The following is a 26,903-nucleotide window of genomic DNA, read 5'->3' as shown; positions in this document are numbered from 1 at the left end:
GAGTAGGGAAGAAGATTCAATAAGATTCGACCGTTAGAAGAAAGTAAAAAAAGTTCAAAGAAGCGAAAGCAACTAAGAAGAAGCTAGAAAAGTCAAAGAACCCAGGTCTTGGCCTCAAAGGAGCGAAACTACTGAGCTTAGCAGTCTCACTGTGTGGGGATGGGATTGGATCATGGCCGTCAGTTGGAAAAGGAGCTCGAGCCGGGCATTCTATTTGTCACTTCGAGAAAGACGGTGAAGGCTGTGCCAAGCCGAAAATAATAATAAATAAAATGAAGAGAAGAAAAAGAAAGGAAAAAGCGAAAGCAAGATACAAAAGTTACAATCGTCAGTCTCATTTTTCATCCGTTCAAGTAGTTACCTGGTTGCAGGAACAATACAGCGACGAGAGGTAAGGGGGTGTCCAACACACAGTCAGACACACCCACCACCCACATCCACACACAAACACCACACGCAAACGAGGAGGGCAAGGAGAGAGGAAATCATCAAGTGCAGAGGCTGTGAGTGTTGGGAAGCCGGCCGTAGGGACTGTTCCCATTCGCCGAGCGTGCAGAGTAAACAGCGTCATACGCCCCCGGACTGGCATGGTAGCCCTGTGATGCCACACGCGGCGGGTGTTTGAGGAAATGAGGCTCTCCTGAGTCGCTCGAGACCATCGACGCAAGTGAATCGTAAGCCTCGGAAAAGCTGGTTCCAGAACTCTCGCTCGCTCTCGATACCGGGTCGTATTCAAAGGGCGGGAGGTGCGTACGAAAATGATTGTCCTTTCGTCCATCCATCATTCCATAGCCCGAGTCTTGGTAAGAATCCATGTTCGGCGTGGTTTTGATGTCCATGGGGTCCAACGAGTCATTCATCATGCCAATGTCAAAAGTGGAGGAGGACGACGAGGATATATGTGGACTCGCGCTGAGTGGTGAATGATCGGCCGTCATTTGGTGGTGGTAGTCTGTCCTGTACCCGCCGCCGCGTTGACCCGAGTCATACGGCATGAGGGCAAGGTGTTGAGACCGTGAACCGTGCCCCCCAAGGCTGCCTGGTAAGACAGCCCCGCCGCTGCCATCCCCGGCACCGCCGCTCCCTGGGTCCGGCCCCATGCTTGTGGAACTATCTCGCCGACCATCTTTATAGTGTCCAGGAGAGCGGCCCCGAACCACCATTGGGAATGACAGTTTCCGGGCAATCTTGACCCACTCACTACCTCCAAGAGAACCCGTAATTTCAGCATACAGGTCAACAACCAGATTGTAATATTGTTGCTGGGCGCGCCGTTTCCCGTTGTTAGCAGTCGCTTTCTGAAACTGTATGCGTTCAAAAGTGTGCTGTGTAGGAGGCTGCGATTGCTGCGGCGGGCCACCGTACGCTGCGTTGTACTCCATAGACATCGCGGTTGGCTGAGACAGTAACTGGAAGCCATGCTGACCCGTGGTTGAGTTTGATCCGAGACTCGGAACCATGCCTGTTGGTGGAGAGGGCTGTAGTACGACTCGTTGAGGCGGCCTTTCTGACTGTTTGTCGCGTTTTGGGGTATGTTGCACTAGCTCCCGGACTTCATTATGCTGCGCGTTCACTATCGCTGATATCGACATGGAAAACTGGTGAATCTTCTCCGATCTTCCCTCATATTTGAGATAAAAGTTGCCATGTGCTGGGGGGTTGAACGAGAACGAACAAGAGATTGAAAAATAGTTTCGCCGATAGCAGGTCCATTTGTCGTCAACTTGAAAAAACCCTTTGTGGATCTTTGCTCCGATCTCTGGCCGAACGATTTGATTTCCTGAGATGACCGAGACCAGGCTGTTGGTATCATGGAAAGGCGGCGCATCTGGAATGGGCGGCGCCACGCGCTGTGTATGTTCCATGTATAGATGTGGAGGGAACATGAGATTTGCGCGATCCATGGAGCACTCGAGCGCACGAGGAGTCGTATATGACCCGGGTCTAGAAATATCACTGATACTGCTAATGGGCGGAAATTGGGCCCTGGGGATTGTGTATGCCCCGGGGTAGCTGTCGTTTCTTCCTAATAAAGATGGATTTCCCGGCGATGGAACAGTGGACGACATTCCAGTTGGTGGTGGTTGCCTTGATGAGATTCTGTTAATCGGTTGCTGCACGAAATGGGTTTGACTAGACATGAGAGGCTTACAGTGCACGATGAGATCTAAAATCTGGCATTCTCTCGTATATGCCAGATGAATGTGAGTAGAGGGACCCTGATGCTGGCGAAAAAGAGTCTGTAAGAGGAAATGAATACGGCGAGCGAATTAGCGAAAATGCACAACTCTTTCGAACCCTAGGTCGTGAGAGGGAAGCGACGAACCTGAACAAGAATCGGAGGGGCTCATGAGCAGTGTGGGAGAAGTTCCATATCTAAGAAGAGCATCCGCGTCAGAAAACAACCACTTCACCAGAAACCTTTGCGCAAGTAGATGCTGGAAGAATTTGACCGACACATCACGAGTATGCAGCATAAGCGTCAGAGTCGAAGGGAAGCCACAGATATAATTGCACGTGCATACTGGACGATCGAGTAGTTTAGGTAGGAAGCGGACGTGGTTGAAAGTTTGCGATCGAGGGAATGAATAGACAGGCAGGTGGAGCAGCAGCAGCAGCAAGAACAAGTCAAGTACAAAGGAGAAGCAAGCCGATGAAAGGCGAGGCAGCAGAGAGCAGCTATCCAGGCGGTTCCAAAGTGGAAGAGAGGCTTGTGACTAGTGGCTGCAAGCTGGCGAGGTGGAGCACGAGGGTGGTCCAAATCAAAAGACCCAACTTACGGTAAATCCTGCATCGCAGACTGCTGTGTGTTGTATCTCAAGCCGTTGGTGGCCGGTATGGGGACGTTGCCGACAACACCACTTCGTCGATGGGTGTTGTCTTCGTCGTCCATGGGAAACCCCGAGGGACCGGAGAAGTGTCGCTGGGAGGCAGCAGAGTAGTCGGCGTCGGTGGTGATCGGACCATCCAAGAAGGAACTCTGCAGCAGCGTCGCTGGGATGAAGAATTGTGATCAGACCAAGTCAAAGGAAATATAACGTCAAACAAATAGGAAAAAGCAAAGTAAGAAACAGTATTACAGGAAAAACAAATACCACAAAATCAATAATCGGAAAGCAGAAAAAAAAAAGAAAAACAGGCGCGAGGCTATCGCTCCTTCGCTGGCCGAAACTGAAATAGGGTCCCATCCTTGTCAGGCAAGGATGATACATACATACATGCGCGAAATCTCGATATTAACCAGGACAATGAGATGGAAAAATTGGGGCAAAGGAAAAAAAAAACGAGATATTGTGTAACCGGAGCGCAAGCTCATGGAATGCCAGAGGTCCAGCACAACCAACGTCACCCGGGATGTAGATCGCATGTCATCAGCCTTGCTGCTCGAGGTGCAGGGGCGAATGACAGCAAGAAAAGTCTCAAGTGACCGGAGTAGCGACGGGCAGTTGGAAAGATGGAAGAGGAAAGAGAAAAGAGAAGCACCGGAAAGACAGGGGATTCCCTTACTATGATTCATCTGGGGCCACGACGAATTCAACCTGTCGTTGTCGCGGGTTCTAGGGCTGGTGGTGAGAGGTTGACTAGAGGACGGCGACTGAGAGGCTAGACTTCTGACAGCGCCAACTAATAGATTTTGTGAAGAATCAACCTTGCGACGAATCCCAGACCAGGCTGCTTATCTTGCTGAGTGCGTACTTGTGGCTCGCTGGCGTATTTGCGTCTCAACACCCCAGATCAACGCTCGTGGTTTCGGATTGCTGTCGTGGACCGAGACGGTGGCTGCTGCAAGTCGATCGGCACTTGGAACTCCGCAGTATCCGAAGGAAGGAAATCAAAAGGTAATCCGAAGCCGGCGGACTGTTCTGTATGCAAGTACTCTGGACATGTTAGAACACGGGTTCAACCAAAAGTAAGCCTCAGCAGGACCAGAGGACAATAAGCAGTGATGGTGGGGTTGGTGAAGAAACAGCGGAGAAGGAATTGCAGAAGAAGAAAACATGACATGTCCCGCGACTCAATTGCGGCTCCCGGAGTTATTGCACTTTCGATCTGATAGAGCGAGTCTGACAACATCATTGGCAAGAAGAAAGACGCATGGCATGGCTCGAGGTTAAAGTGTGCGATGGCGGGAGGAGTAACACTGCAAAGGACGACAGACCTGGCACCGAAACCAGAAGACCGGCGCAGCAAAGAGTGTAGAGGATACTCCAAGAGCATGGGCGGCGCTGGAAATGAGAAGAGAGGGCCAGACGGATCAGACGAATAAGACAATGTCACTCACCAAACAGCAAGAGATCGACTTGGTGGAGGTGGGCAATATCTCGCATTGATCGGCTGCAGAAACCGGTTCTCGAGTTACCACTCGCGGGCGTTTGTTGAGAGGTCCAAGGTTTGCTAGTCGCGTGTCAACTAGTAGTAGCAATTCCGATGGTTTGCAGCGAGGGTGAATGGGAGCTGAGGCGCTGGGAGGAGGCTGTGAGGTTGATATTTGTGTGTGTGCAGGACAAGACGAGACAAGATGGAATCATGGCAATTGCTCCTCCCCTAACCCACAGCATGTCCACTCCTCCGCTGCTTCGCCTGGCCCCTTAACACCGCCCAATGAAGAACCCTGACAAGCATGCGGCAGAGGATGCGCTCTGCAGAGACCTGGAGCTTCGATTTACCAAATTAGGCTTGGGGACGATACCACTCTCACCACGAGTTTGCTGCTGCTGAGTTCGGACCATGCCAGGGCCGTTGGGACTTTCGGGAGACGAAAGGATGGGGATCTCGATCATGTCCCTTCTCTTGTCTCGCGGGACGTCCCTGATCTTTCCAGCACTACAAAGTCTAGATGGGGACTGCACGCTCTACCAAGTACCTCTTTCTTCCTTCAATGCCCACCCCGGCGATGTCTGCCACAACGGTTATCCTCCAAGGTCTACCTCGTATGGAGACAAAATCCAAAGAGCAAGCTCTCCAACAAAAGGGAAAAATCTGTGGCATCAGGAAAAATGATGCTTAAACGTCTTGGACCCTGCCAGAAATGCTGGAGAAGCACAGCATTGGCCAAAGCCCACCCCCCATGTTACATCTTATGGCCTAACTCAGAGCTGCAGATGTCTGAATGGTCCTAAATGAAACGAACTCTAAAGGCGACATAGCCCGGAAAGTGCTAGGCTGGGTAGATTCTGCTGTATAGAACATCGTCGGCCAAGTCAGCTGTCCGAGCATGAGGCAGCGGCAAACGGCTCATTGCAGCATGAGACAAATTAAGATGGTGCTAGAGAAGATTAGTGGCGGCGATCGTCACCCCAGCAATCCCGTGCAGACCCCAGTCGCCTGACAGAGGGGCTGTGGACACTCCTGAGCTTGGGCGATGCAGACAGCCAATGGATTGCTAGTTTGTGCGGCGAACGGCCTTTGTCGAGCACCCGACAGGGGGGTTGTGGATCCGTGAAAAGACGAGCGTCGTTCTAGACGTACCGAGCAGCGCCCCTTGGGGGATCTGCCTCCAAACAGCCAGCCCTTCCTTCTCATCGATTCTTGATCCAACCCACTGCTAATTCGGGCGTTTGAGGCACGAGCAGAAACCGTTCTTGCATAGACGGAGAAAGATCAGGCGATCGACGGGTTGATTTGTTTCAACGGTGAACGATGGAGAAATTCCTTTTTTTGTTCTCTCTATTATTTCCCTCACCGACCTGGAGAACCGTCGTCATTTGCGTAATGATGCAGGCTGGCCAAAGCACTGCGGGTTGATGCTATTTTGGAAGACGGGCACATCTCTCTGAGCGAAATTAGGGTGACTTGTGTGAACGTATTTACGGCACTCCAGTAGGTGCGTCGGAAGGGGGAAGGATACAACGACTGGAGTACACAACAGAGCTTCCAGAATAATTGGCTCGCCCTATCGGTGGAATCGGTGAGACACGATAAAGCAGTCAACGATGGAGAGCAGGCATCTGGAGCGGCGCAAGTCGTTACTGGCTCCTGGAGTTCTGAGAGAGTTTTCATCTTCCTCCGATGGCGACCACCAATGAATGCGCCCCTAAAATGGCTTCTTTATCTCGATCATTTTTGATTCCCTGCGACCCTTGGAGGGGGAAATCTAGTGTGGCTGAGACGATCACCCAGACCTGCAGGAAGCGAGTTGGTCCAAATGTGATGTGCGCATAACGGAGAAGAAAGAAGCCGAATCCAACGATTGGCAGACGGCCGAGCACCCAGTTCATTCGGAAATGCGAGAGTGGGCACCGGGAGAGGAGATGACATCCCTAGTGGAGGGTAATGTCGTGCAGGATGTTTCCACGGCCTGCCGCGCGAATCCATTCGTAACCTTGAACAAGGGGGTGAGTGGAGATGGAGGAGGAGGTTGCATTTTGGTGCCAGGGGGAGAATTTGGCCCTTTTTTGATGAGATCAGTCGAGCCACATGTGATGTGGATAATCAACTGATGAATCGGAGATGGTGTTGTCGAAACAGAGCGAGTTGAAGTCTGTTTGTGGTCGAGTTCGGAGTTGTTCTCAGAGTGGGTGCCCCAGGCTAGAGCAGACTGCGCTAGAGCGGAACGGGACTAGGCACAAAAGGAAGGCACGTGCGCAGGTCTCACCACGAAGGCGAAGTGCAGCCCTGGTAGCCCGCCCACTGCAATTGCGAGCCGTGGCTGCCAGAAGATGTCCAATGTTGAAGAGACTTGGACCCAGGAACTTATTCTCGGACCAAATCGCTGCGCGATGTTGAATCAGCCTCTGGAAGCCTGGAGGGACGGTACCTGCTTCGCTGTCGGATGCCCCTCTTCGCAAAAACCTTATTGTAGATCCATTTTTGACAGGTCCGCACTTCACCAAGCTGCGACCAGGTCTGGCATTGGCTGTTTTTGTTTTAAAGTTTGCAATGTTTTAGTTGATCTCATTTGCCCCTCTGCCATTTCTCCCAGTCTCACCATCCTTGAGGCTTAGAATTCTGCCTTTTCTCTGCTAACGTCTTTTCGTCCCGAGGCTGGCTCAAGCCCCATTTGCCCGTGTCGACAGGACTGGGTACATCGGTTGGATCGGTTGGCCCTCCCCAGGTGCACTAGTCTCGTGTCAATTAGGCTTGTTTTGAGCTCACACTTCCAACGGCCTTCCACTGTGTTTCTCCGTCCGCACGGCTGGATAAAATGACCGTTATAGGCAATCTACGCTCAAGATACCTCACCGACAGTGTATCAAGCTGCAGCTCGCCGTCATAACTACTTTTTCCATCAGAAATCGCCCGAGACTCTCTTGAATTCCCGTGGACTGAAGTTGGCCGATAAGCGCGACCTTCCAGAGTCCAGAACATTCGACCGTTACTTCCGGGATCCCCTGAGCTTGCCGCATTTGACGATCTTGGGGCTCGGTACAATACTACTTTATTGTGAACTGAGATCTCCAGCAAGATGGACTCTGTCGCTTCAGACTGAGAGATACCGCGAAGAGCCCATCACAGGACTGTGCCATTATCCGCCTTTTTGAGTCTTTGGGAAGTCGAGCAGTTCTCACCGGAAAATGGCTACCGAAGGCTTTCATCTAGTCTACTGATGGAGAAACCAAAGCTTTCTGGAGCGCCGTTTTACTACTATATGCGGCGCGAAGTATAAAAACCGGGGAATTTTGACTGCGCACATGCATAGAGTTTCCGCGCTCCACCACGGACCGTGGGAATCGTATACAGCCGGCGCTGGGGAGTGGTAGTGCGTACCTAATAGCATGTCTCGGATAACAGCCCGGCCGGTGTAAAATGCCCAATCCCGGTACGTATTCAAAAGTCCCCAGGTGCTTCGCATGGGTCCCGTCTTCGTCCCATGTGCGCCGCTAACCTGCGCAGTTATCGTGCGCACCACCTGAGTAGCCGAGACTGACTCATTCCTCGTGGCTATGCCTTGACACGGTCCACAGCATCTTCTCCTGGTTAGGGATAGCCGTACTACTCGCACCCGTGGCCAATCGCTGCTTGAGCCTCTCGTGCTGCCCTCTGCCTATATACCTCATCGAAACATGGAGACTGACCGACTCTCGAACCGCTGGGACTCCGGACAAGCCCATATTGGCACAAGATCCGCTTCTGAATGTGGTACCAGGACAAGGCTACGACCCGATTTCTGAGATCTAGTGAGCTGCGGTATTTTGTTCATGAGACTAGTTATCGTCGACTCAAAACCGGGACACGATCTGACAACAAGAGATTTATGATATGAGGACTGATACCGGAAGAAACAGGGCAACGTGGTGCCATAGAAGGAGCAGAACGCTGACCAAATTGACGAGACAAGGTTCCGGGTTTAGATCCGAGAGTGCTTTAGACGTCAACAGAGCGCTCTTCTCAGCCCGCCTCGCAGCCCGCCGCTTACAACGACTGCTTCATTACTTACCAGAGCTGCAGAAAACCTTCAACCCTCCTCTGAACCGGCCGATACGCCGACCCCATCGAGTGCGGCCAGAAACCTTGTTCTCCAGCACGTCAGGTCCTGCCTATGGAAGGAATCGATGGAGTAACACAGAGGGAAGAAAATGGAGGAAGTTGACGCGCAACCACCCCCCAAATGCCGGGCCTTTCTCAGTTTTCCGTTTCAGATCCCGGAGGGATTGGCCACTCAGCCTGGAATATGAGCTGCCCCCAAGATTTTCGTCGCTGTCCGTTGAGCAAGAGAGGAATAACGGCCCATCGCTGCAATGTAACCGGAGCTACTAGATGCCGAGAGCGCCCTCCGGGGCGTCCATCACTCCACAGACCCATAACCGGCTGGCAGATGCCGCGGGGAAGGGAAAAAGAGACGAAAAAGGGAAAGGGCCAGCGTCACGAAGCTAGTCGAATGTCCATTCACGGCAGACCGGATGCTTTCGTGTTACCCACGAATGAAACTATGATGCTACATCATGCGACTTGTGGGTTTCCCAGTGGACGAGAGCAATTTTCAGTCGGAGGACCAACTGCAGACCGATATTTGCATACCATCTGGCCCGTGACAACGGCCAGTCCTGGAGGAAATGAAGCGGGCAGCGTTGAGGAGAATAGCCCTCAACGTCTGAAGGAATGAATGAATGTAAACGGAAGATGAAGAAATGGGAGGGTGGAGAGAAGAAGCAGGCTGGCTGGCAAATGGATGCCCCCCACAGCCAAAAGATTTGACCAAAAATGGTTGACCCAGACCAAGAGGGAGTGGCGAGGTAGGCTGGAGGGTCCCTCCGGTTGTCTGCTCTGCCCGCATACAGAGAGAAAGCTATTACTTCTAACCAGTACACCAACGTCTGCGCTGGCCAACGACCGGACGAAGTGCACATGCAGCTGCAAGTGATTCGAATCACGACCGACGCACGTCTCATATTCTTGAGTAGCATACCTGCCTTTGCTGCTCTATAGGTTTTTCGACAACCTGAGAACCCAGAGACAGGGCCAGTCTGCGTCCTGCTTAGCTGAAGCTGATATAGCTGTTGATGTGTGCGGATGACCATTGGCTTCTCCTTGTCCTTATTCAGCTGCCCTTTCAACCCCGGCGAGACAGAACTGGACAAGCAGTCAACGACACGATACGTACCTGTCGTAGCAAGTGAAGCCTGTCCCAATGAGCTCCCCCTGTTGGATCTACAGCCCCTCTGCTCCCGAGATGGGCAATGGACTACGGCAGTGGCTGACTGATGCTAACCGACTAGATCGCAGCCGTGCACAACACCGCGCCATGTAACTCGACTGCCAGCCACAACCTTACCGACAACGTCTCTTTTGGCAACGAGACACAAACGACAAGAGCCATAGCTTTAATTGCCTCCAACAGGCGAGATGGATGGATCCTTGCTCCATCTCACATCTGCGCGTACTCATGCTCGTGCTCATGCTCGTGCCCGTGTGCCTGCGCAGTCTACTAAACGCACTGGCGCCCCTGCTTCTGTTCTCGCTATAATAACTGTTCATGGCGAGCAACACCACCTTTCAGCAAGAACAAGAACAGGAACAGTAATAAAAGCAGGTACGTGAGAAGAAACCCATAGATTATCGAATTTATCAATTATCCATCATATCATCATCATCATCATCATCAAACGAGTCATAACACTTTTCACTTTTATTTTGAAGGTAGTATTTATCTTCAGTTAAGCCTAATCCCGGCACGAAGACAGACAAGTCATCACACCAAAAAAGTGTCGTAAAACCCCGTTGAAGCGAAAAAGTAGGAACCCAAAGATGATATTCGGAAGAAAATGGTATGGAGGACGGATGAAGATGAGGATGGAAGGTGGAGGGACAGATAGGGGAGAAGAAGCCTATGTAGCCCTCTTGGCGAACTCGACGCGGAGGATAAGGTGGCGGTATCCGACTAGATGAAATTAGTACAGTGTCTGACAGCTGAGTTTGCGGTATAATGGATGGAGAGAAAGTGAAAAGTGAAAGGGAAGGAAAGCAGCGAGGAGAGGAAAATGCAACATACATCCGTCCATCTTGTCGCAGGCACGTGCAGCGTCGCTGCGGTCCGCAAAGCTGATAAAGGCAAAGCCCTTGGCTCTCTGGGTCTCTCTGTCCCTGGCGAGGAAGACTCTGGTGACACGACCGAAACGCTCGAACAGATCCCGGAGCTCCTGCTCCTCTGCTAACTCGGAAACCTGTCTCAACGTTAGCTTACCGACATTTCGCCAAATATCTTCGAGAGAAAGGGGATCGAAGGAGAGGGAAGAAAGGTAGGTGAAAAAAAAGTAGGAAGGAGAAAAAGAGCAGGAGAGAGACAAACATTCGTAACCCGCAGCGTCGCCAAATCATCCTTCTCATACTTGCCCGCCATCCGCTCACCACCAGCCGCAGCGCCCTTGCGCATATGAGGCGGCACATAACTACCACCGCCAGCACCAAGCCCACCGGCGGCATCCTCTCCACCAGCACCACCAGCGCCCTCACCACCCTCACCACCCTCATCAACAGGTGCCATGGTATCCTTGAACGGACACCTAGCTGTGAAATGCTCGCCCGAACAAATTCTGCACTTCACCTTCTTATCCTTCAGCTGATCCTTGATGCTTCCCTTCTCCCCTCCATTCTTCTCCGCCTCAGCCGCCTGCGCCTTCCAGTTGACCGAGGGGCGGAAGATGATATTCTCGCCGACCGAGGTCGTGTCGAACGAGGGGCCCGCGGCGTGGCCCTTTTCGAGACCGAACTTGGCCCAGGTTCTCCGCTCCGCGACTTGCGGGTTGACGTGCTCACGGACGACGGTCGTCTTGACCCGTCGGGTGACCTTTACTTTTTTGCCATCGTCGTTGAACCGGTAGCTGGTTACGGTCTTGGTGCCGTCTTTGTTCGTTGTGATTTGCTGCGCGGGGAGTGCGGAGGGGTCGTCGAATTCTTCGTCGTCCGCCCAGTCGGCGCGGCTGTAATTTTGAAGAAATTTGTTAGCTTCGAAGAAATCTTTCGAGAGAAGGGAGTTTTTTTTTTTTCGGGGTGACGGTGAGTAACGCACTTTCCTAGTCGAGACATTGTGCTGGTTGTGTTTGTGAGTTGTTGGAATTCGGGTTGAAGATTCTGGATTTCGAGATTCTGTCCGTTGTGGATTTGTGAGCGCGTGGCGCTGTGGCGGTGCGGTCACGTGAGCCCTCTTTGTATACCACCACACATTCAACGACTCTCCTTCCAGGGAGGAATATTTAGCTCTTGGGTTGTTATACTCGTAATGCAATATCTGTTTAGTAACAGCTTCAGACTCTGGACTCTATCAACCCTCTGTGTCGAGTATTAAGGCAGTTCCAGGCCAGGTCAAGTGAAAACTTGGCAGGGAGACGGGGCACTGAGAAAGAACATTATCGTCTAGATTACGAGCCATGACTATATACACTGGATCGATTTCTGCCAACCACCTGATAAATAGGCGGGTCACCTCCCAAAAACCCTCAACTCCACTGGCCTCATGATCAAATAACTAACCGCCGAAAACGCAAACGCAAGCTCAAACCCAACATCCCCACCACTCGCATGATGCGCAATCGGCCCAACAAACCAGCTCTGGCTCATCCCCGTAATCATCCCGGCAACTCCAAAGCCAAATGCCAGCGCCGCCGAGATCCCCACGGGCAGTTTGCCGGGCTTGTCGTAGTTCTCCACAGTGTACCCGCCGAACCCGCGCTTGAAGACAAAGTGGTCTGTCAGCGAAATCCCGGAGTAGATGGCGAGCCAGTACGCGATGAAGTTCATAAAGTTTTCGAGAACGGTTTCGAAGTGCGAGTACCCCGGGATGGCGATTGCGATGGAGACGCACGAGCCGAGGACTGTCCAGAGGAAGCGCGGGATGCGCTGTGCGTACCGGCTGAGGACTTGGACTGTGAGGGCGACGGAGTAGATGTTGGGGCAGTTGTTTGCGACGATGGAGAGGGCGAGGATGACGAGGCAGAATTTGCCAAAGCCGCCGAGGGGTTCAAGGACTGCGCCAATGAGTCCACCGTTTCCGGCTGCCTCGTAGCCCGTCTGGTACTTGTTTACGCCGTCGTTGAGGGTTGTCGCGGTCATGAGGGCGACGCCAAGCATCTCGACGAAGAGGAGGGGGATGATGAGCCCGATCCAGGTCGCGAAGAAGATGCGGATGCGGCTGCGGTTCGCGGGTTGATACACCGTGTAATCAGCTGCGTAGCTGGTCCAGCCCGTTGCGAAACCGTAGACGGCCGAGCCAAAGGAGAGGACGGAGCCCATTTCAGAGGTGCCGGCTTTCATGGGGATGTTCTGAAAGTCGCCGGAGTGGGCGAATGTTCCGAGCACGATGAGGAAGACGATAAAAGTCGGAATCCAGCTCCAGTACTCGTACAGGTGGACCACTTTGTAGCCGGCCATGGTGACGAGGAGGGTGCAGAATGCGATGATCAGGATTGCGGCCCAGCCGGGGACGTTGTTGTTTACGGCGTGGATCATTTGGCCGCCGACGATTGCGTTTGCGGCCGACCAGCCCATGCAGGCGAGGATGTTGAGGATGGCAACTGCCCAGATGAGTTTGGCACCATGTCAGAGGCATGAGAAGCACTTACAGAACTTTGTCACATACCACCCGAACCAGAATCGTGAAAAGACCATCTGGCGCAACCCGAATGGTCCAAAACACGAAAAGAAGCAGACCGTCATAATACCAAGCAGGTTGAAGAAGAGGACCGTCAAGATCGCGTCCACAAACCCGAGGTTGTAGATTGGATGCGCCAGAGCACCAATGGCGAATGAACTGACGACCATATTGGCGGCTAGCCACATACTCCCAATGTTGGTATATGAGGTATCCGTCTGCTCTGCGGCGGGGACGCGTTCGATACCGCGCTGCTCAATCTTGAGCTTTCCTGCCAGCCGCTGGATCTTGGCGTACAGCGAGTCGCCGTACGCGAAGCTTTCCCCGGGCACGGCGCCGTCGCTGGAGTTGTCCATGACGGTCTGTGCCGCTGGGGGGTTCTTCTCCAGGTCAAAGTTGAGTCCGGCCATTGTGATGAATGTTGGATGTGAAGAGGTGTGTTCAGCTGGGACAGCTCAAGTCACATTCGAGGTGAATAAGTTGGAGGCTTTTTGGAGTAAGGGATGCAACACCCCTCTGGCGCGATGAGCTTCACATTTTTTTTTCTCTCTCTCAACCAAGGGGGCGAAGGTCTGGATATTTATGTGGACCGGAGACGATAAAGTGTTCAGAGACGCGCACAATGATTTATTATTATCAAAGTGGCCCACTGGAAACCCACGGCGAAGTGGACGGATGGCGATAGCAGCGATACTGGGAACGGGGGCGATCGCGTGGGAATTGCTGGGATTTCTGGTCTCGAAACACGCGACGGCCAAGCGAGGCAAGCTTGTCTTTGCCCTGCGCCAATTGCTGCCCCTGAGGTGGGCCCAAAGCGATAAGAATCTCACTGGTGATAGGGCACGCGACGACAGAAACACGAGCCGTCATTAGGTTTGTCTTGATCATTTCTCAGCATGAATGAAGATAAAGGCCTGCTATCGTGTCTAACGGCCAAGTCCGTCGGAGACTGGGGTTTTTTGTGTAGTACGGAGTACGAGTGACTGATCTTGAAGTCCCCGGATCTCTCGGCTTGGCTTTGTCTCCACCTGAGGATCTTGTCTGGCTTCTGGAATCGTTCTCGATCGATTAGCTCCGACGTGTCTCACCTTCTACTGAGAATGAGGACAAAATAAAGAATGCATGGACTCGAGTTTCTATGGAAGCCAAGATGAGAACAAACAGAAGTAGAGAGGTGGGAATGAGAGAGAGAGAGAGTTCAGTGAGGCCTTTTCTGGGCAGGCTTCAGCGAGAGTAACACCTGCCATCTTTGTCTCAACATGGCAACAGCTTCCTTCTCCCAAACCAGTGCTGCATGTTCTGGCACACCCTCCTGATCGGCTTCATTCCACTTCATCGTCTACCGCTTTCACATTGAACGCACCCCTGACACGTATTTCATCAGACACGTATCTCATCAGTCCCGCAAGGTGAGCTTGGGTCTTCATTTCAAGCAAAAACTCGCTTGTATGGAGTGAGCAATCGTTAACACTACCTCCAGCCTAGTCATTCCAGACCGCACCTCCCTTAACCACTCGTCATGTCATCATCCAGAGCGTCTCACGATAAGCGGTCTCGGGTTGTCAAATTGCGAAACTACAATGGATCGTACAAGGTCGATCTGGATTCGTGGAGGAGTAATTCTATGGACACCCTCTTCGACGACGTGTATGCTCAGCAGGAGGCTTACAAGGATGAACTAGACTGGCTCGAGGAGGACGTTGAGGCGGCCAAAAAGCGTAGATCGAAACTTGAAACCGAATACAAGTCCCGGATCGCAGACTTGGAGGCCAAGTTGGCCAAGCAGGAAACAAAGGCCAAGACATCAAGCACTCGCGTCCTCGAGTTGGAAGCCAAGCTGGCAGCACAAGAACAACAGCTGAACACATCGGAGTCCCGCGTTTCTGAGCTGGAGACTACGCTACGGAAGCACGAGATCAAACTACACGCGGCGAAAGCACAGATTTCAGAGGTAGAGGCAAGGGCAATGTCGCACCAATGCTCGAACAGCCAAAACGATACCAGCACAGTCAAGGTGGACGGGAAGCATCGGTCAACTCCTGCAAGCGGCAGCACTTTCACCGTACCGGACCCTCCAAGGCTGGGGGACAAGGCGCAACTAAGGTTTTTGAACTGGAAGTACCTATTGCAGCGGAAACTCGCTGCCTGTGAGGGAACCCCCGATGCCACGACTTCTAGTCTCGATTATGTTATCAGTCAGACATCCGGTGAGGCTCAAGAACAACTTGTTGCTCGCCTCCGAAGTGTTGTCCTAAAACCTATTACAAACGCCAATGAAGCCATCAAATTCCTAGACCTTTTATACAACGACCCGGAGCTGGAGACCAGAAACCCCCTCGACTTCAAGCCACCCGATCAACCTCGTGACGCCTACTGGGCGGCGTTCAGTGACTTTGTGTGGAATGCAGTGAAGTACAAGATTCCAGAGGACGAGTGGGGCTGCAAGCTGCATGAGTATATGCAGGTGCAATTCGGCGACGACATCATTGGCGACTTTGGTACCTATTCTGCCGGCCCCCTGAAGGAGGTAGCCAAGGAGATCTACTTGAACGTACTCCGGCGGACCGAATAGAAGGAACACTCTGGCTTCTGGAAGAGGATGGCTTGTCGGCGATTGAACCATCACCGATGTCGTCTCTATTGATGGGTCTCTGGGTTTGAAGTCCGTATGATGCGGCGATACAAGTATTTGGGGCGAAAGTCGACCGAGGTGGAACATACGGGGGAACGGTTGATGCGGATGCTAGTGACGGTGGATATGTACGTGTATGCCCTGCCCCTGTGCGGTGGGAGCGAGTATGGTTAGTTTTAGTCGCTTATGAAGCTTTTCTACTCGTGTGAATAATTCAAATGCACAATACCTGTTGACCTGTTTTAGACCAATGCTGAAAGTCGTTCTCATACCTTAAGCAATAGACTTTAGACGGACCTAATTCTCTGCATTTGCAGAACCACTAATCGTGCAGCAAGGCCTGCCATAATTTGACGTACTACAGCGCTATCCGTACTCTTATACGCAGAGGTGCTCCCATACTGAAATCCCCCTACATCAATGACGGACCGGGCATTACCCCTTTACGTCAAAGATCACTCTATATTCCAGGGAAGGACTTTCAGTAGAACTCCATTCACCCTACCTAGAGTGGCGGATGAAAGCAAAAGAAAAGTGAAGAGGTTCGTAGCTTAAGTAGGTGGTTGAAATCGATCGTCAGATGGGGACGATCGTCAGGTGATCACCCACGGTATTACGTACGCCACGAAGTCCGACACATCTCCATTCCAACCACCCTCAGTAGCTCAGATCGAGTTTTTGGATTTCTCTCCAAATTGCGACATAATCGACCTGAAACCGGGTTCAATCTATCAGCCAAGCTTCTGGCTATCGCCCAACAATCGACTGCAAGCGGTGGATAGAGGGCAGCAGAACCAGGTGCCATGGAACATAGTACAGCAGTACGTGGCCTCGACCGTTGCGCTCATTGGCAAGGTCCTGAGACAGCCTGCGATTCGGCGATATCCTCCAGCACGTCCAAGACGCGGCCAAGTGCACACAGAACATCCAGAAGGACATTACGATCATCAAGAACTCTGTCGGACTGAGCACGACTCCGCTAAGTGCGGCCAATTGCAGTGGTGGACAAGCTGCTACTGCGACCTCGGCGCAGATTGCGGCTCAGGCCAAAGGCGCGCCAGCACCTCCTCCGCCAGTCCTCAGCGATTCCGAACACGACCCGCCATCTGGATCAGATAAAAAGTAGAGGTCTCAATACACGACAATATGGCTACTAAACTGGTCAAAAGTCGTTGCGGCACATCGGCTTAAAATGGTGACATCAAGTATTCACGAGCACAACTGCCGAGGCTACACCGGTCAAACAGAACAGGGGTTGTATCAAAGGCCTTGGGGAACACGCAGAGCTCGCCTGTGCCAACCTACGGCGTCATTGTCCATGGCATACTCACCAATTCTGTCAACATCAAGGACCAGAAAGCAACCATCCAACGGATAATCACAGACAACTATACAGTAATACCAAATGCAGAGGTCTCACACATAAGATGGCTGACCAAGGAAGCCGCTCTCAAACGGGCATCCTCGATCGCTGTCGAGTTCACAGACCCGGAGATAGCCAATGCCATAATCTATGCCGCGCTGGCATGGGAGGGTCGGATACATCAATGCCAACTCTATGACCGCGCATGCAGAGTGAAGCAATACATCCGTTGCTACAACTATGGCCACATCGGCACTCTGAGGTTTTTTACTACACTTTTCTATGATATGATATACGCCCGGAAAGCTACGTTAAAGCTTCCAACCCCCAGGAACCAGCCTCTGAAACACGCCGTTGGGGTCGTACGTCTTACTCGCCGCCCGGAGCCGAGCGTGCGAGCCCTCACCGTACCCAACAAACGGGTTCTGGCTTGCATAAGAGTTGGTTGGGAATTTGTACCGGTTGTATAGCCCTCGCGCCCTTGTCATTTGCTCAATGCGCTCGATCGCTTCCGTGATGATGCGGCGCGCGGTTGCGTCGTCGGAGGCGCGGGACCAGTTCAGGTTGACGGTGAGCCCTGTCTCTGTTAGAAGGATGGAAAATGGGCAATTGGATGTGAAACGGAAGGGAGAGGAGAGGGTCAAACAAACAGAGTTGCGCAGCCGAGGTGACGTTCATTGGGTCTTCCCCTATGGATCTAGAGGCCTCGACCATGGATTGAGAGATAGGCTGGGGCATTAACCAGAAGGAACCGCCCTCAATCCGAGAAATGGCATCGCTGTACTCGCTGACAATATCCAGGATATCAACGTGCGTTTGCGAATCGAGAAGAACCGTCGTCGTCGCATCTATCCATCTGCAGCAATCACCTTAGCGTCACCAAGATTAAACCCCCACCCAAAGACAGAAGCAACAAACCTTGGAGCCCCTGGCACGTCGTAAGCCGCAAGCCCTGCAAAGCTTGCATAAACCCTCGTATCGTCCTCTACGGGCGGAATATCAAAAAATGCCCTAAGCGCCTCCGGCCTCTCGGTCCCGCCCATATGCGCCACTATACAGGAAATCACCCCCGCATTAAGCCCCATAGAAGGCAGAATCGCCGACTTGACATCGTCCACCTGGCCTGTGGCCTGATACTCGGCTACCGCAGCCATGAACTCTCTAGAATAGTTCGTGGAATAGGTAATTGTCCCGCCCCAGACCGGGCCTGCGGGGACAGTCCGCATGGTAATGTGCGTGATGACGCCGAAATTGTTGCCCCCGGCTTTTACGGCGAAGTACAGGTCCGGATGCGAGGTTGCGCTGGCGTCGACGATCGTCCCGTTCGCAAGGACAAGCGTGTACGAGAGGACATTCTGCGACGGCCAGCCGTACTCGTTGCTGGAGTGCGATAGCCCGCCACCGGCGGTCAGCGCCATCCCGACTGTGCCCTGGCGGCCGCCGATGACGAGGCGGTTGTGCGGCGCGAGGTAGTCGTAGACGTCTTGCCATCTGTTTCCGAATCCCACGCGGAGTGTCTGGGTGGGCTCGTCGTAGTCGAGGTTCTTGATTCCGGAGAGGGATATGAGGAGCTGGCTGTCGATGTTTGCCCAGCCTGTTTGGAAGCTGTGGCCGCCGGATCGGATGGCGAACGGGGTCGAAGAGAAGACTGCGGTTCGGATGGCGACGGCGACGGCTTCCGGTGTCGGTGGGGTGTAGATGCAGGCGGGATCGCGATAGGCTGTTGCGGAGAAGTGGGCGTGCGCTTGGCTGAGATAGGAGGGGTCCAATTGGGTGATGAGGTACTGGCTGCTGGTTGTGTTTGTCGAGGGACAATTGGTAGATGAGCTGGGAGAATGCGTGCTGTCGTGACTTTGGTCCGAGGGGCAGATGCTGTTGTTGATCGGGTGGTGAGCGAGGACAGAGCAGGTGAATGCGATTCCGCCGGCGAACTTGTCCGCGGAGGTGATTAGGGAGGGGTTGACATCTACGGATCGTAGGAAATGGTCAACAGAAGACACCGTTGGGCCGGTTTGCCTCGCGTATGCGCTGGTGGCAATCAGCGCTGGAAGGAGCAAGAGACGCATTCTGAATGACTTCCTCTGCTTGCACGCTTGAGTTGATGCTCACTTGCATACATGAGTTTATACTTTTTCTCCTGGTAAATTACTATCTGGGATATGGAATGCTGAAAGAAATTGGTTGTCAACTCTGGTCCGGTGTTGGGGTCAGAGTTGAAACGATGCGACTAGATAATCTTACGCGGGTCCCGGGGCTCGGTCATTGTCTGATGATTATATGTTGGATCGACGCAACGTCCACCTTGCCGCAGCTGGAGATATTTGGGTCAGTTGTACGTGTACGGGGGACTTATATCCATGTATATTGCGAGAGAAGGGCCGCACATTGCATTATTCTCCTGGGCCGAATGTTCCAACACGCTAAATGAAAAGCTCTCCGATAGTTGTATTCCAGTTTCAAATATAAACTTGAATAGCTTGAAGACCTAATCAAAGTGGAAAGCAACCACTATACAGGGCGCTATTGGTGCCGACTGCCCACATGCTCCTCAGTAACAACCTAAGTCCTGCCCTATCGAATGTGTTTGTTTCGCTTGATTCACTCTCATCGTCCCAATCGTCTTCCACCTACATCTGTCCATCTACACTGACCTCCACGTGGGCATGTCACTGTTGGTTTCGTCATCGCGAAAGGAACGTTCATATTGTCGAGCTCAACGATGGATAGGATACTTGGATCACGACCGCGAATTCGAATACCGTGCATTGCGTGACAGGATATGTGTTGTCATGCCATCCAGCCAAACCCCCGTAAATTGAAGCTGCTGTCTCACCAGGACGAACTGTGGTGTGCTGGCGTGACGACGCTGAGGCAGAGGACTAGCTGCGTGGCTATCATCAACGACCAAATATACCCAGGGGAGAGTCGGCACATGGACCGTAGGGTAACGCACTATGCTGCATATGCCAGTCAGCTTACAATCACTACTTGACTTCCAAGCGCCACACCACGTGCTTTGCAATACTGCATATAATAAGGGGAAGACCAGACAAAAGTGCCCAAACTGCGGGGCTGGACGCCAGACTGGCCTTTCCCGCTCACCCGAAGTGGGAACTTGAGTTTCTATTATAACCTAGCGAGGCTCAAGCCGCTACTGCAATACGGTCCTAGAGTATCTCTCTGGTGCGCCGCTTCCAACTTGCGGGGGATATTCCTGCATGCACGAGATTTCTACTGGCGCTACTTCCGACCATCCCAGGAAACCATTCTCATCAACGGCGTGCCGTTTCCCGTGACGAGGAACCTGGCCACAGCGCTCCGCCGCGTCAGAGTCTGGAAGGAGCCCGTCTCCTTCTGGGTCGATGCCATCTGCATTGACCAAGATGACAACGCGGAGAAGTCTCGACAGCTTGCCCTTATGCCGGACATCTACTCCAAAGCATTCGGGACAGTAATTTGGTTGGGTCCCAGGACGGATAGGAGCCATGAGGCGATGGAGTTCATACGATCTGCTTCCAAGCTCGAGGTGGATGACGCAAATATTAATATCGACAGCCTAGTCCCCGCCAAGGCGCTTACTGCGCTATATAAGCGCACTTGGTGGCAGCGGGTGTGGGTGTTGCAAGAGGCTGTGCTACCGCAGCAGGCGGCTGTCGTCTGCGGGAGAGACGCAGCGAACCTGCGCGACTTCGAAACCTTGGTGAAGAAGGAGAAAGGTTTGCGACAGTCAATAAGGTCGGCTGTTTGTACGGGCAACCTGGATTCGCATACTTCGAGGGTGGAATTTTATTCCAGCTAGTCTACCACTCTACCCCTTTCTCCACGAGATGGACCTGTTTAGAGCGGTAGCCTCGCAGAATGTGCCAACAGAGCGCGCGGCTTTCCTATTTGCCGTGATACTTTGGTTATCGTCGAGGTTTCAGTCCACCCTGCCTCGCGACAAAGTGTACGGACTTCTTGGCCTTGTCCCGGGAGTACAGAATCATCTGGCACCAAGCTATGGGCCCGGACAGCGACGTGTTTCAGGAGCTTACAGTTTTTCTTACGCCATGGACCAGCAGTATTGGCACCGTCTTCTTGTTGTGGAAGCCAGAGAGCGAAAGACTGCGTGGTGTGCCTTCGTGGGCCATCCATCCTGTCCTGATACCGATGAAGAGCGGTGGTAGAAAAGAGGCTGTACTTCTCGACCCAAACCAATGGAAGGCGGACGGAGGGTTCTGGACTTGGTTGCGTTTGACGCCTATCGACGTGGTCAAGGGGTGAGTGCTGATAACAATTCTTTCCTCTATCCAGAAAAGAAAAAGATACCATTAACACGTAGTGTGAGAGCTGTTGACACCTGTTATTAGATATAACCCCCCGTCAACCACGAGTGTAATGAGCGCTTCTTCCGATTCTCTCTGGCAGTCCACCTTTCGCTTCGTCAAAGACCGCTTGCCTGCCCTTCGCTCCTGCAAGTACGGCATAATCCCGGAGTGCTCGCCCGACCTGAACACTCTGCGGCTGCATGGACTTGTCTTCGACACTGTCATGGCCACCAGTCCCTCCCCTCCCAGGAGCCACGTCCTCGATATTTTCCGTATATCTCAGCCAACGCCAAGCGGTTTCCTGGCGATCCTCTGGACCACGGCGCTAGAATACTACCGGCCGAGACAATGGCTATTAAGATGGCAGGGTTTTCACGAGGCTAATATCAACCGGGCGAACTTGAAGATAGGACTGGCAGGCCCAGACCCTTATGTTGCTACACAGCGCAAAGCGGGCATCCGAGCAGCATTCTGGAGAGCCATCATAACCGACCAAATCCGGGGAGTTGACGGCACGCTAGAGGCGCCGGACGACGCTTTTATCGATCGTATTCTGCCGCAGTTCACGGGAGAGGCGAACCCGATGTCGTGGGGCTATTGGATGCCTGGTATAACTCGAACAAAGGAAGCAAGGACAGTGGCCCGTGGGCCTTACTGCGCCCAATTGTTTCGTGTGGCGGGCGGACGGTCCCTGATTCTTAGTCGCAACGGGTATCTGGGCCTGAGGCCGCTTGAGACTCAGGTGGGTGATGCTGTGTGTATTGTTCGGGGCTGCAGCACACCTGCAGTGCTTCGACTGGTTGCTGGAAAAGAGAGCGCCTATCGTCATTGTGGGCAATTGCTATGTTCATGCGATCATGGATGGGAGTTTCGCCCAAAGTGCATCACGACGGAATGTTGAGAAGCTTGAGATTGAGGGAAGGAAATTGCCAGTCCCAGAACCAGGAAATGCGATTAATTTATCTACGAAACTCAATCTCCTGGTCGTCGAGCTATCTTATTACCATCATCAGTCGCCATCCTCGAAGAACAGGTTTCCAGGCAACCAGTCTCCGCTGCATGATTTAAACCGCGTCGTGCAACCATCCAACAGGTCCATCTCATCTCTACTTAACTCCCATCCATCTAGCTGGAAATTGTCCTTGATTCGAGCTGCATTCACAGATTTGGGTATCACGCTAGTGCCGCGCTGAATACCCCACATAAGCCTAAAAGAGTTCGTCAGATTCGTGAGACGGGCATGGACGTAGAAGAGAGGGAGAGAGAGAGAAAGCGCATACAGAACCTGACGTGGCGATCGTTTCCTTGTGAGCGATATATCAAGCAGCGACTGTTCGGACACTAGCGGAGAATTTGCAGACCCCAAGGGTGAATACGCAGTGCAGTGAATGCCATGGTTACTGCAGTAGCTGAGCAGTCTTCTAGAGGGCCAGTATGGGTGGAGCTAAACAAGTCGAAGCGAGTTAGGAAGAAGAAGTCGAATTGAACCTTATGAGTGGAGATAATGAGCGAGGTGAGGGGCGATGACCTACTTCAACCTGGTTCACTGCAGGGATTACCTTGCATGAAGGATCGCTTAGCAGGCGCTGTAGGTTCGCGATGGAGAAGTTTGAAACCCCGAGGTTGCGCGCTTTCTTCGCGGAGATCCGCTGCATTTATTGCCTGGGGTTATTAGTTGAATCGCCGGAGGAACAGATTATCTAGTGTTCACCGTACCACGTATCTATATAGTCCCAACCAGAGAGCGTGGAATTGGGGTCACTGTAGTTGATAGAGACAGGCCAGTGCTTGCAAGTCAGCAATTCAGATCACACGATGACTGGGAAATCCGTGAGATACGACATGCTTACCATGAGATATAGATCCACATAGTCCATACCCAGAGCGGATAGAGAAACGTCCACAGACTCGTGAACACGTGTGTGCCATGCATTGTCCAGTTTCGTGGTGACCTAAATTTCGTTCCGCGGGACACCCGAGTCCTTGATGGCTCGAGCAATCTCGTGCTCATTCTTGGAAGACTGGGACGTGTCAATATAGCGGTAGCCAGCCGATAGTGCTGCCTAGACAGCATTGTAGACTTCCCCTGCACGCCTGGCTCCGCGAGTGCCCAGACCGACGGCAGGAATCAGGGCTCCTGTATTTAGGTGGAAAAATCTCTTCCGAGTCCGGGGAGGAGATGTAGTGGAGAAACTGGCGACAGGCTATCAGCTTATGGATATCCTGGGTGCAACATGGCTAGCTGGAGGAGGTCTGCTTGAAGAATACAGCAGAGGATGCACCTGGCGAGTCACAAGTGACTTCTTTATTACTTCGACAACGGAAACCGTATGCGCCACGTTTGCTAACAAGGTAGAGAAGTCAGGTTTCCGTCTACTAACCCAGTCACCAAATTCTTGGGCCATGGAATAAATGACTTGTTTATTCATAGGTTAGTGCTTGACTTTTAATGTCTCACGGCCTTGCGTGTCGTACTGTGTGATATCATGCCCGCCAAGTGTGAGCGTCCCATCGGTCCCGGAAACAGAGATGTACTGAGATGATTGATGAGTGACTCGCGACAGACGTACATGGCCTATACAGTTTGTACCCCAGTCTATCAATATATCACAGACATTGTCTCCGCTGTATCTTTGCCAAGGGCGCACAGATGAGACCTGGTGCGCCATAACCAAAGTCGGCAGCCCAAATAACCACACGAGGATGTCGAGCATGTGGCATCCGAGGTCCTCCTACATATAATCCAATCATTGTCAGCTCCCTGCCAGACTAGCACAGAGTATATTGACGGGCTTGATGACCATAACCCCAACCCCAGAGCTCGCTCTCCAGGTCTCTTCAAGATTTGTAATATTCAATGCAAGGCTCGCTTCAACGGCGGCAACGCGCCCGACAAGCGGGAGCAGTCTTTGGAAATGTAGAAAGTACAGCTCAAAGCGCTTCTAAAAAGCGATTCCAATCAGCACCAGGAAATTCAACATCTAATCGTACTCCTCCATGCATCCTGCAACGGGCTTCTCTTTTAATACAGCGACGCCTTTAGCCACTAGGGCCGTTATGCATTCCATGTGCGCACCATGTGGCATGGATATGATAGCGAAATCTAGCGTGTGGTGCTGTAGGAGCTGCGGGAGAGAGGTGTAGGTTGGGAAACTGCCAAGGCTAAGGGAGAAAGATTCTAGTACTACAAGGTTCGTGTCGCACATAGCTACTACAGTGATTAATAGGCTATTAGAGAGACTAAGAAAGTGGCTCCTATAGCCCTGGTATCCGAGGCTGACTAGTGCGATGCTATAACCTCGTATGAATACCTGGATATGCTAAAAGTTCTACGATCTAATTCAAGGGAAGCGTAATAAAGGCTTTGTTCTAGACATTATAAGCAAGGGTCGGATCTCCCAATATAGTGGCCGCCGCGCTAGCATGGCAACTTATCATTAGCTATCTCTCAAGTATTGTATACTCAAGGTAGAAAGCTCATAAGAATTTGGCCTCAAGGCAGACTCGTTGGACGCTGCACTGCACAGATAGTGCGTGTGGCGGATTGTCTTATGAGAGCTGGAGCAGCAGAGCCGCGCTGGCCACACCTCTGCAGTTGACAAAGCAAACATGAATGCTATGGAGTTGCCTTGGGACGTCGGAGCAGGTCACAGAAGCGTGACGGGAACCCGTGTGTCGGTCAGCCAACCATACTAGATCATTCTGGTTGTCTTGTCACCTCATGCGCTAGAATGGGGTTCTTATTGAGGCGGGCAGATCGCTTGCATGAGAAGTCGACTTGGATGATATCTATAGCAACTGGTATTAAATACAAGCACTGTTGCACACAGTCACCACTATGTAGGATTCCCAATCTGGTTGCTGCCACATATCTAAGGTGTGCCTTAGAGCTTACGCTGGCCTCCAGACTGTCCGTTTCTCAAGATGTGATGCTAGTTCCATCGGTTGGAATCGGACCGGACATTAACTGCTTCTCATGACATCGAGTTCAGTTTCCCGGTACGCGAATTCGGGTCGCTCGATCAGCCATTAATTCGCTACAAAGTCCTAACTCGAGGCTCTTCTTGACATAAATCCAGTTCTCCTGCAAAGGCTTGCCTGGTATATTAGAATTGCTTTTCGTTCAACGTCGAAAGACAGCCTTGCGTGGCAGGATGCAGCTAGCCCAAGCCTGCCCGATATCAGCACAGCCCCTCTTTTCTCTTCACCCCGCTCTTACGGTATACATCCCCTTATCACTTCTAATCTACTTAGATATCATGTTTTATCCATGGGAAGCGCTTTCAACATGGGCTCTGTTCAAGATTGATGCCCTCAGGTTACTCACACTACTTGGAGCGAACGAGGTGGACATTTTAGTTGGTCGCCTGGCCCTAAGCTACTGGCTCGAGTACATGCCCCTACTCGCCGGGTTTGTCTTTGCTGGCGATTGATTCCGCACTAAATAGCTAACATTCACGCTGTATAATATCTCCAGCGGCATAATAACTAGTAACCTATCAGCATGGTTCACTAGGTGGATGTAAATGCAGAAACTTCAGGTCTCGCGTAGCCTAGTCTACTAGGAAATAAAGTAGAATCCATAATCATAATAGCCATACTTTGCTATTTTAGCTATAATCACAACTACATTAACAGGCTTTCTATTCGCAATGATGATCCTAGCGGGCGACTGGTATGGCTTTACTAACATAATTATAATCATTCTCCTTATCCTTATCCGCGTATACATAATCTAAGCGAACTGTAACTTAATTAACTATACTATAGCTATTATAAGACTATTTCTAATAACTTTTACAGGTGCCCTTGACACCTAGAATAAGAAGCGTAAAATAGACCCTAACGCGCCCTAACTATTACTAGACGCCTAGTATTAGCGACCTAAGGTTGTTAAGATCCTTATTATTATACCTAATTCACGCGTGGTCACTATATTCATCCCCGAGCATCTCTTGCGTGGGGTGTTTATTATAGAGAGTCCTATCTACTTGCCTGGTCTATACTACCTAGCGCAGTGGATTAGTTAGGTCGCGTTTATAGTCCTTGTTATTATACTTAGAATAGCGTAGCTCGCGACACAACTATATATAATTACTCCAATAGTTATTTAAACAGTCCTAATCTACTACGGCTTTAGCTACGACGACTCGCGGCTATGAAAGGGCTGGTGCTGGATCTGTGGAAAAGACGTGGGGCCCTATGTCTACCACGTTGGCCCGTAACTGCAGGCCACTGTCTTTGAGTGGCCTGAGGACGTCAAGTTTATTAAGGATGACAAGGGCGCGCTTCGTTAACGCGATCTATCCCCCCTGTCTGTAGAGCAACGCTCCACTGCCCGCATGGATCTCTACGCGTGGCTGAACCTCAGTGAGGAAGAGGAGAGAAGTATGTGGGATTAGCATTTACTTCCGCACAAGCGCGGCCATGATGATTCGTGGTGGGATATATTTAGAGAGAAACAGAGGCTCATTAAGGAGCAGCCGCCAGATATCCTTGCCGCTAAGCAGCGGATACAGCGTGGGCTGAACGCGAAGAGAGGGGTTGGTGGGGCGTTGAGGTCGTTGAGGGGGCGCC

The 26,903-nt window shown here is 52.0% G+C and overlaps 9 protein-coding genes across 9 annotated transcripts; 3 read left to right on the top strand and 6 right to left on the bottom strand.

The window, feature by feature from the left end:
• Positions 1-205: 205 nt before the first annotated feature.
• BJX68DRAFT_179373 (NDT80 / PhoG like DNA-binding family protein) lies at positions 206-2,637 on the bottom strand. The gene is made up of 3 exons (XM_071037181.1): positions 2,327-2,637; positions 2,153-2,240; positions 206-2,088 (listed from the first exon to the last, which is right to left on the bottom strand). The coding sequence occupies exons 1-3, from the start codon at positions 2,475-2,477 to the stop codon at positions 489-491; spliced, it is 1,839 nt and encodes a 612-aa protein (XP_070903171.1). The 5' UTR covers positions 2,478-2,637; the 3' UTR covers positions 206-488.
• A 333-nt stretch (positions 2,638-2,970) lies between these two features.
• On the bottom strand, positions 2,971-3,531 carry BJX68DRAFT_229223 (uncharacterized protein; the record flags this gene model as incomplete). Its single annotated transcript, XM_071038988.1, has 1 exon — positions 2,971-3,531. A coding segment is annotated over exon 1 (281 nt), but the record flags the coding sequence as incomplete, so codon positions are not given.
• Positions 3,532-7,832: 4,301 nt separating this feature from the next.
• On the top strand, positions 7,833-8,782 carry BJX68DRAFT_179299 (uncharacterized protein). The gene has a single exon (XM_071037179.1). The coding sequence runs from the start codon at positions 8,200-8,202 to the stop codon at positions 8,695-8,697; it is 498 nt and encodes a 165-aa protein (XP_070903169.1). The 5' UTR covers positions 7,833-8,199; the 3' UTR covers positions 8,698-8,782.
• Positions 8,783-9,621, bottom strand: BJX68DRAFT_179358 (uncharacterized protein). Its single transcript, XM_071037180.1, has one exon. The coding sequence runs from the start codon at positions 9,456-9,458 to the stop codon at positions 8,868-8,870; it is 591 nt and encodes a 196-aa protein (XP_070903168.1). The 5' UTR covers positions 9,459-9,621; the 3' UTR covers positions 8,783-8,867.
• Positions 9,622-10,265: 644 nt separating this feature from the next.
• On the bottom strand, positions 10,266-13,434 carry BJX68DRAFT_263196 (eukaryotic translation initiation factor 3 subunit G-domain-containing protein; the record flags this gene model as incomplete). Its single annotated transcript, XM_071044631.1, has 6 exons — positions 10,266-10,318; positions 10,430-10,601; positions 10,727-11,357; positions 11,447-11,523; positions 11,908-12,947; positions 12,996-13,434. 6 exons carry the CDS (start codon positions 13,432-13,434, stop codon positions 10,266-10,268), a joined length of 2,412 nt encoding a protein of 803 aa, XP_070903167.1.
• A 1,507-nt stretch (positions 13,435-14,941) lies between these two features.
• On the top strand, positions 14,942-16,199 carry BJX68DRAFT_229210 (uncharacterized protein). The gene is made up of 2 exons (XM_071038987.1): positions 14,942-15,803; positions 15,929-16,199. The coding sequence occupies exon 1, from the start codon at positions 14,991-14,993 to the stop codon at positions 15,594-15,596; it is 606 nt and encodes a 201-aa protein (XP_070903166.1). The 5' UTR covers positions 14,942-14,990; the 3' UTR covers positions 15,597-15,803; positions 15,929-16,199.
• Positions 16,200-17,330: 1,131 nt separating this feature from the next.
• BJX68DRAFT_253098 (FAD-binding oxidoreductase) lies at positions 17,331-19,085 on the bottom strand (the record flags this gene model as incomplete). The annotated part of the gene is made up of 4 exons (XM_071042666.1): positions 17,331-17,596; positions 17,670-17,875; positions 17,938-18,768; positions 18,805-19,085. The coding sequence occupies 4 exons, from the start codon at positions 19,083-19,085 to the stop codon at positions 17,331-17,333; spliced, it is 1,584 nt and encodes a 527-aa protein (XP_070903165.1).
• Positions 19,086-19,951: 866 nt separating this feature from the next.
• BJX68DRAFT_263193 (HET domain-containing protein) lies at positions 19,952-20,818 on the top strand (the record flags this gene model as incomplete). The annotated part of the gene is made up of 2 exons (XM_071044630.1): positions 19,952-19,958; positions 20,058-20,818. 2 exons carry the CDS (start codon positions 19,952-19,954, stop codon positions 20,816-20,818), a joined length of 768 nt encoding a protein of 255 aa, XP_070903164.1.
• A 1,517-nt stretch (positions 20,819-22,335) lies between these two features.
• Positions 22,336-24,937, bottom strand: BJX68DRAFT_253097 (NADP-dependent oxidoreductase domain-containing protein; the record flags this gene model as incomplete). Its single annotated transcript, XM_071042665.1, has 11 exons — positions 22,336-22,770; positions 22,859-22,956; positions 23,038-23,113; positions 23,177-23,233; positions 23,300-23,385; positions 23,419-23,530; positions 23,561-23,742; positions 23,785-24,058; positions 24,128-24,233; positions 24,318-24,637; positions 24,914-24,937. 11 exons carry the CDS (start codon positions 24,935-24,937, stop codon positions 22,336-22,338), a joined length of 1,770 nt encoding a protein of 589 aa, XP_070903163.1.
• Between the last annotated feature and the right edge of the window lie 1,966 nt (positions 24,938-26,903).

Source organism: Aspergillus pseudodeflectus, assembly GCF_044049435.1.
Source record: "Aspergillus pseudodeflectus strain CBS 756.74 chromosome Unknown BJX68scaffold_6, whole genome shotgun sequence".
NCBI classification, from domain to species: Eukaryota; Fungi; Ascomycota; class Eurotiomycetes; order Eurotiales; family Aspergillaceae; genus Aspergillus; species Aspergillus pseudodeflectus.
The sequence above is the reverse complement of the archived record's forward strand: the minus strand, read 5'-3'. Positions and strand labels throughout refer to the sequence as shown.

Coding starts and splice junctions, on each gene's coding strand:
- BJX68DRAFT_179299 (XM_071037179.1), top strand. CDS start 8,200: ATGAGGACTGATACCGGAAGAAACAGGGCAACGTGGTGCCATAGAAGG.
- BJX68DRAFT_229210 (XM_071038987.1), top strand. CDS start 14,991: ATGTCGCACCAATGCTCGAACAGCCAAAACGATACCAGCACAGTCAAG.
- BJX68DRAFT_179373 (XM_071037181.1), bottom strand. CDS start 2,477: ATGCTGCATACTCGTGATGTGTCGGTCAAATTCTTCCAGCATCTACTT. Junction 2,241..2,326: donor CCCCTCCGATTCTTGTTCAG/GTTCGTCGCTTC, acceptor TTCCTCTTACAG/ACTCTTTTTCGCCAGCATCA. Junction 2,089..2,152: donor TTTAGATCTCATCGTGCACT/GTAAGCCTCTCA, acceptor AATCTCATCAAG/GCAACCACCACCAACTGGAA.
- BJX68DRAFT_179358 (XM_071037180.1), bottom strand. CDS start 9,458: ATGGTCATCCGCACACATCAACAGCTATATCAGCTTCAGCTAAGCAGG.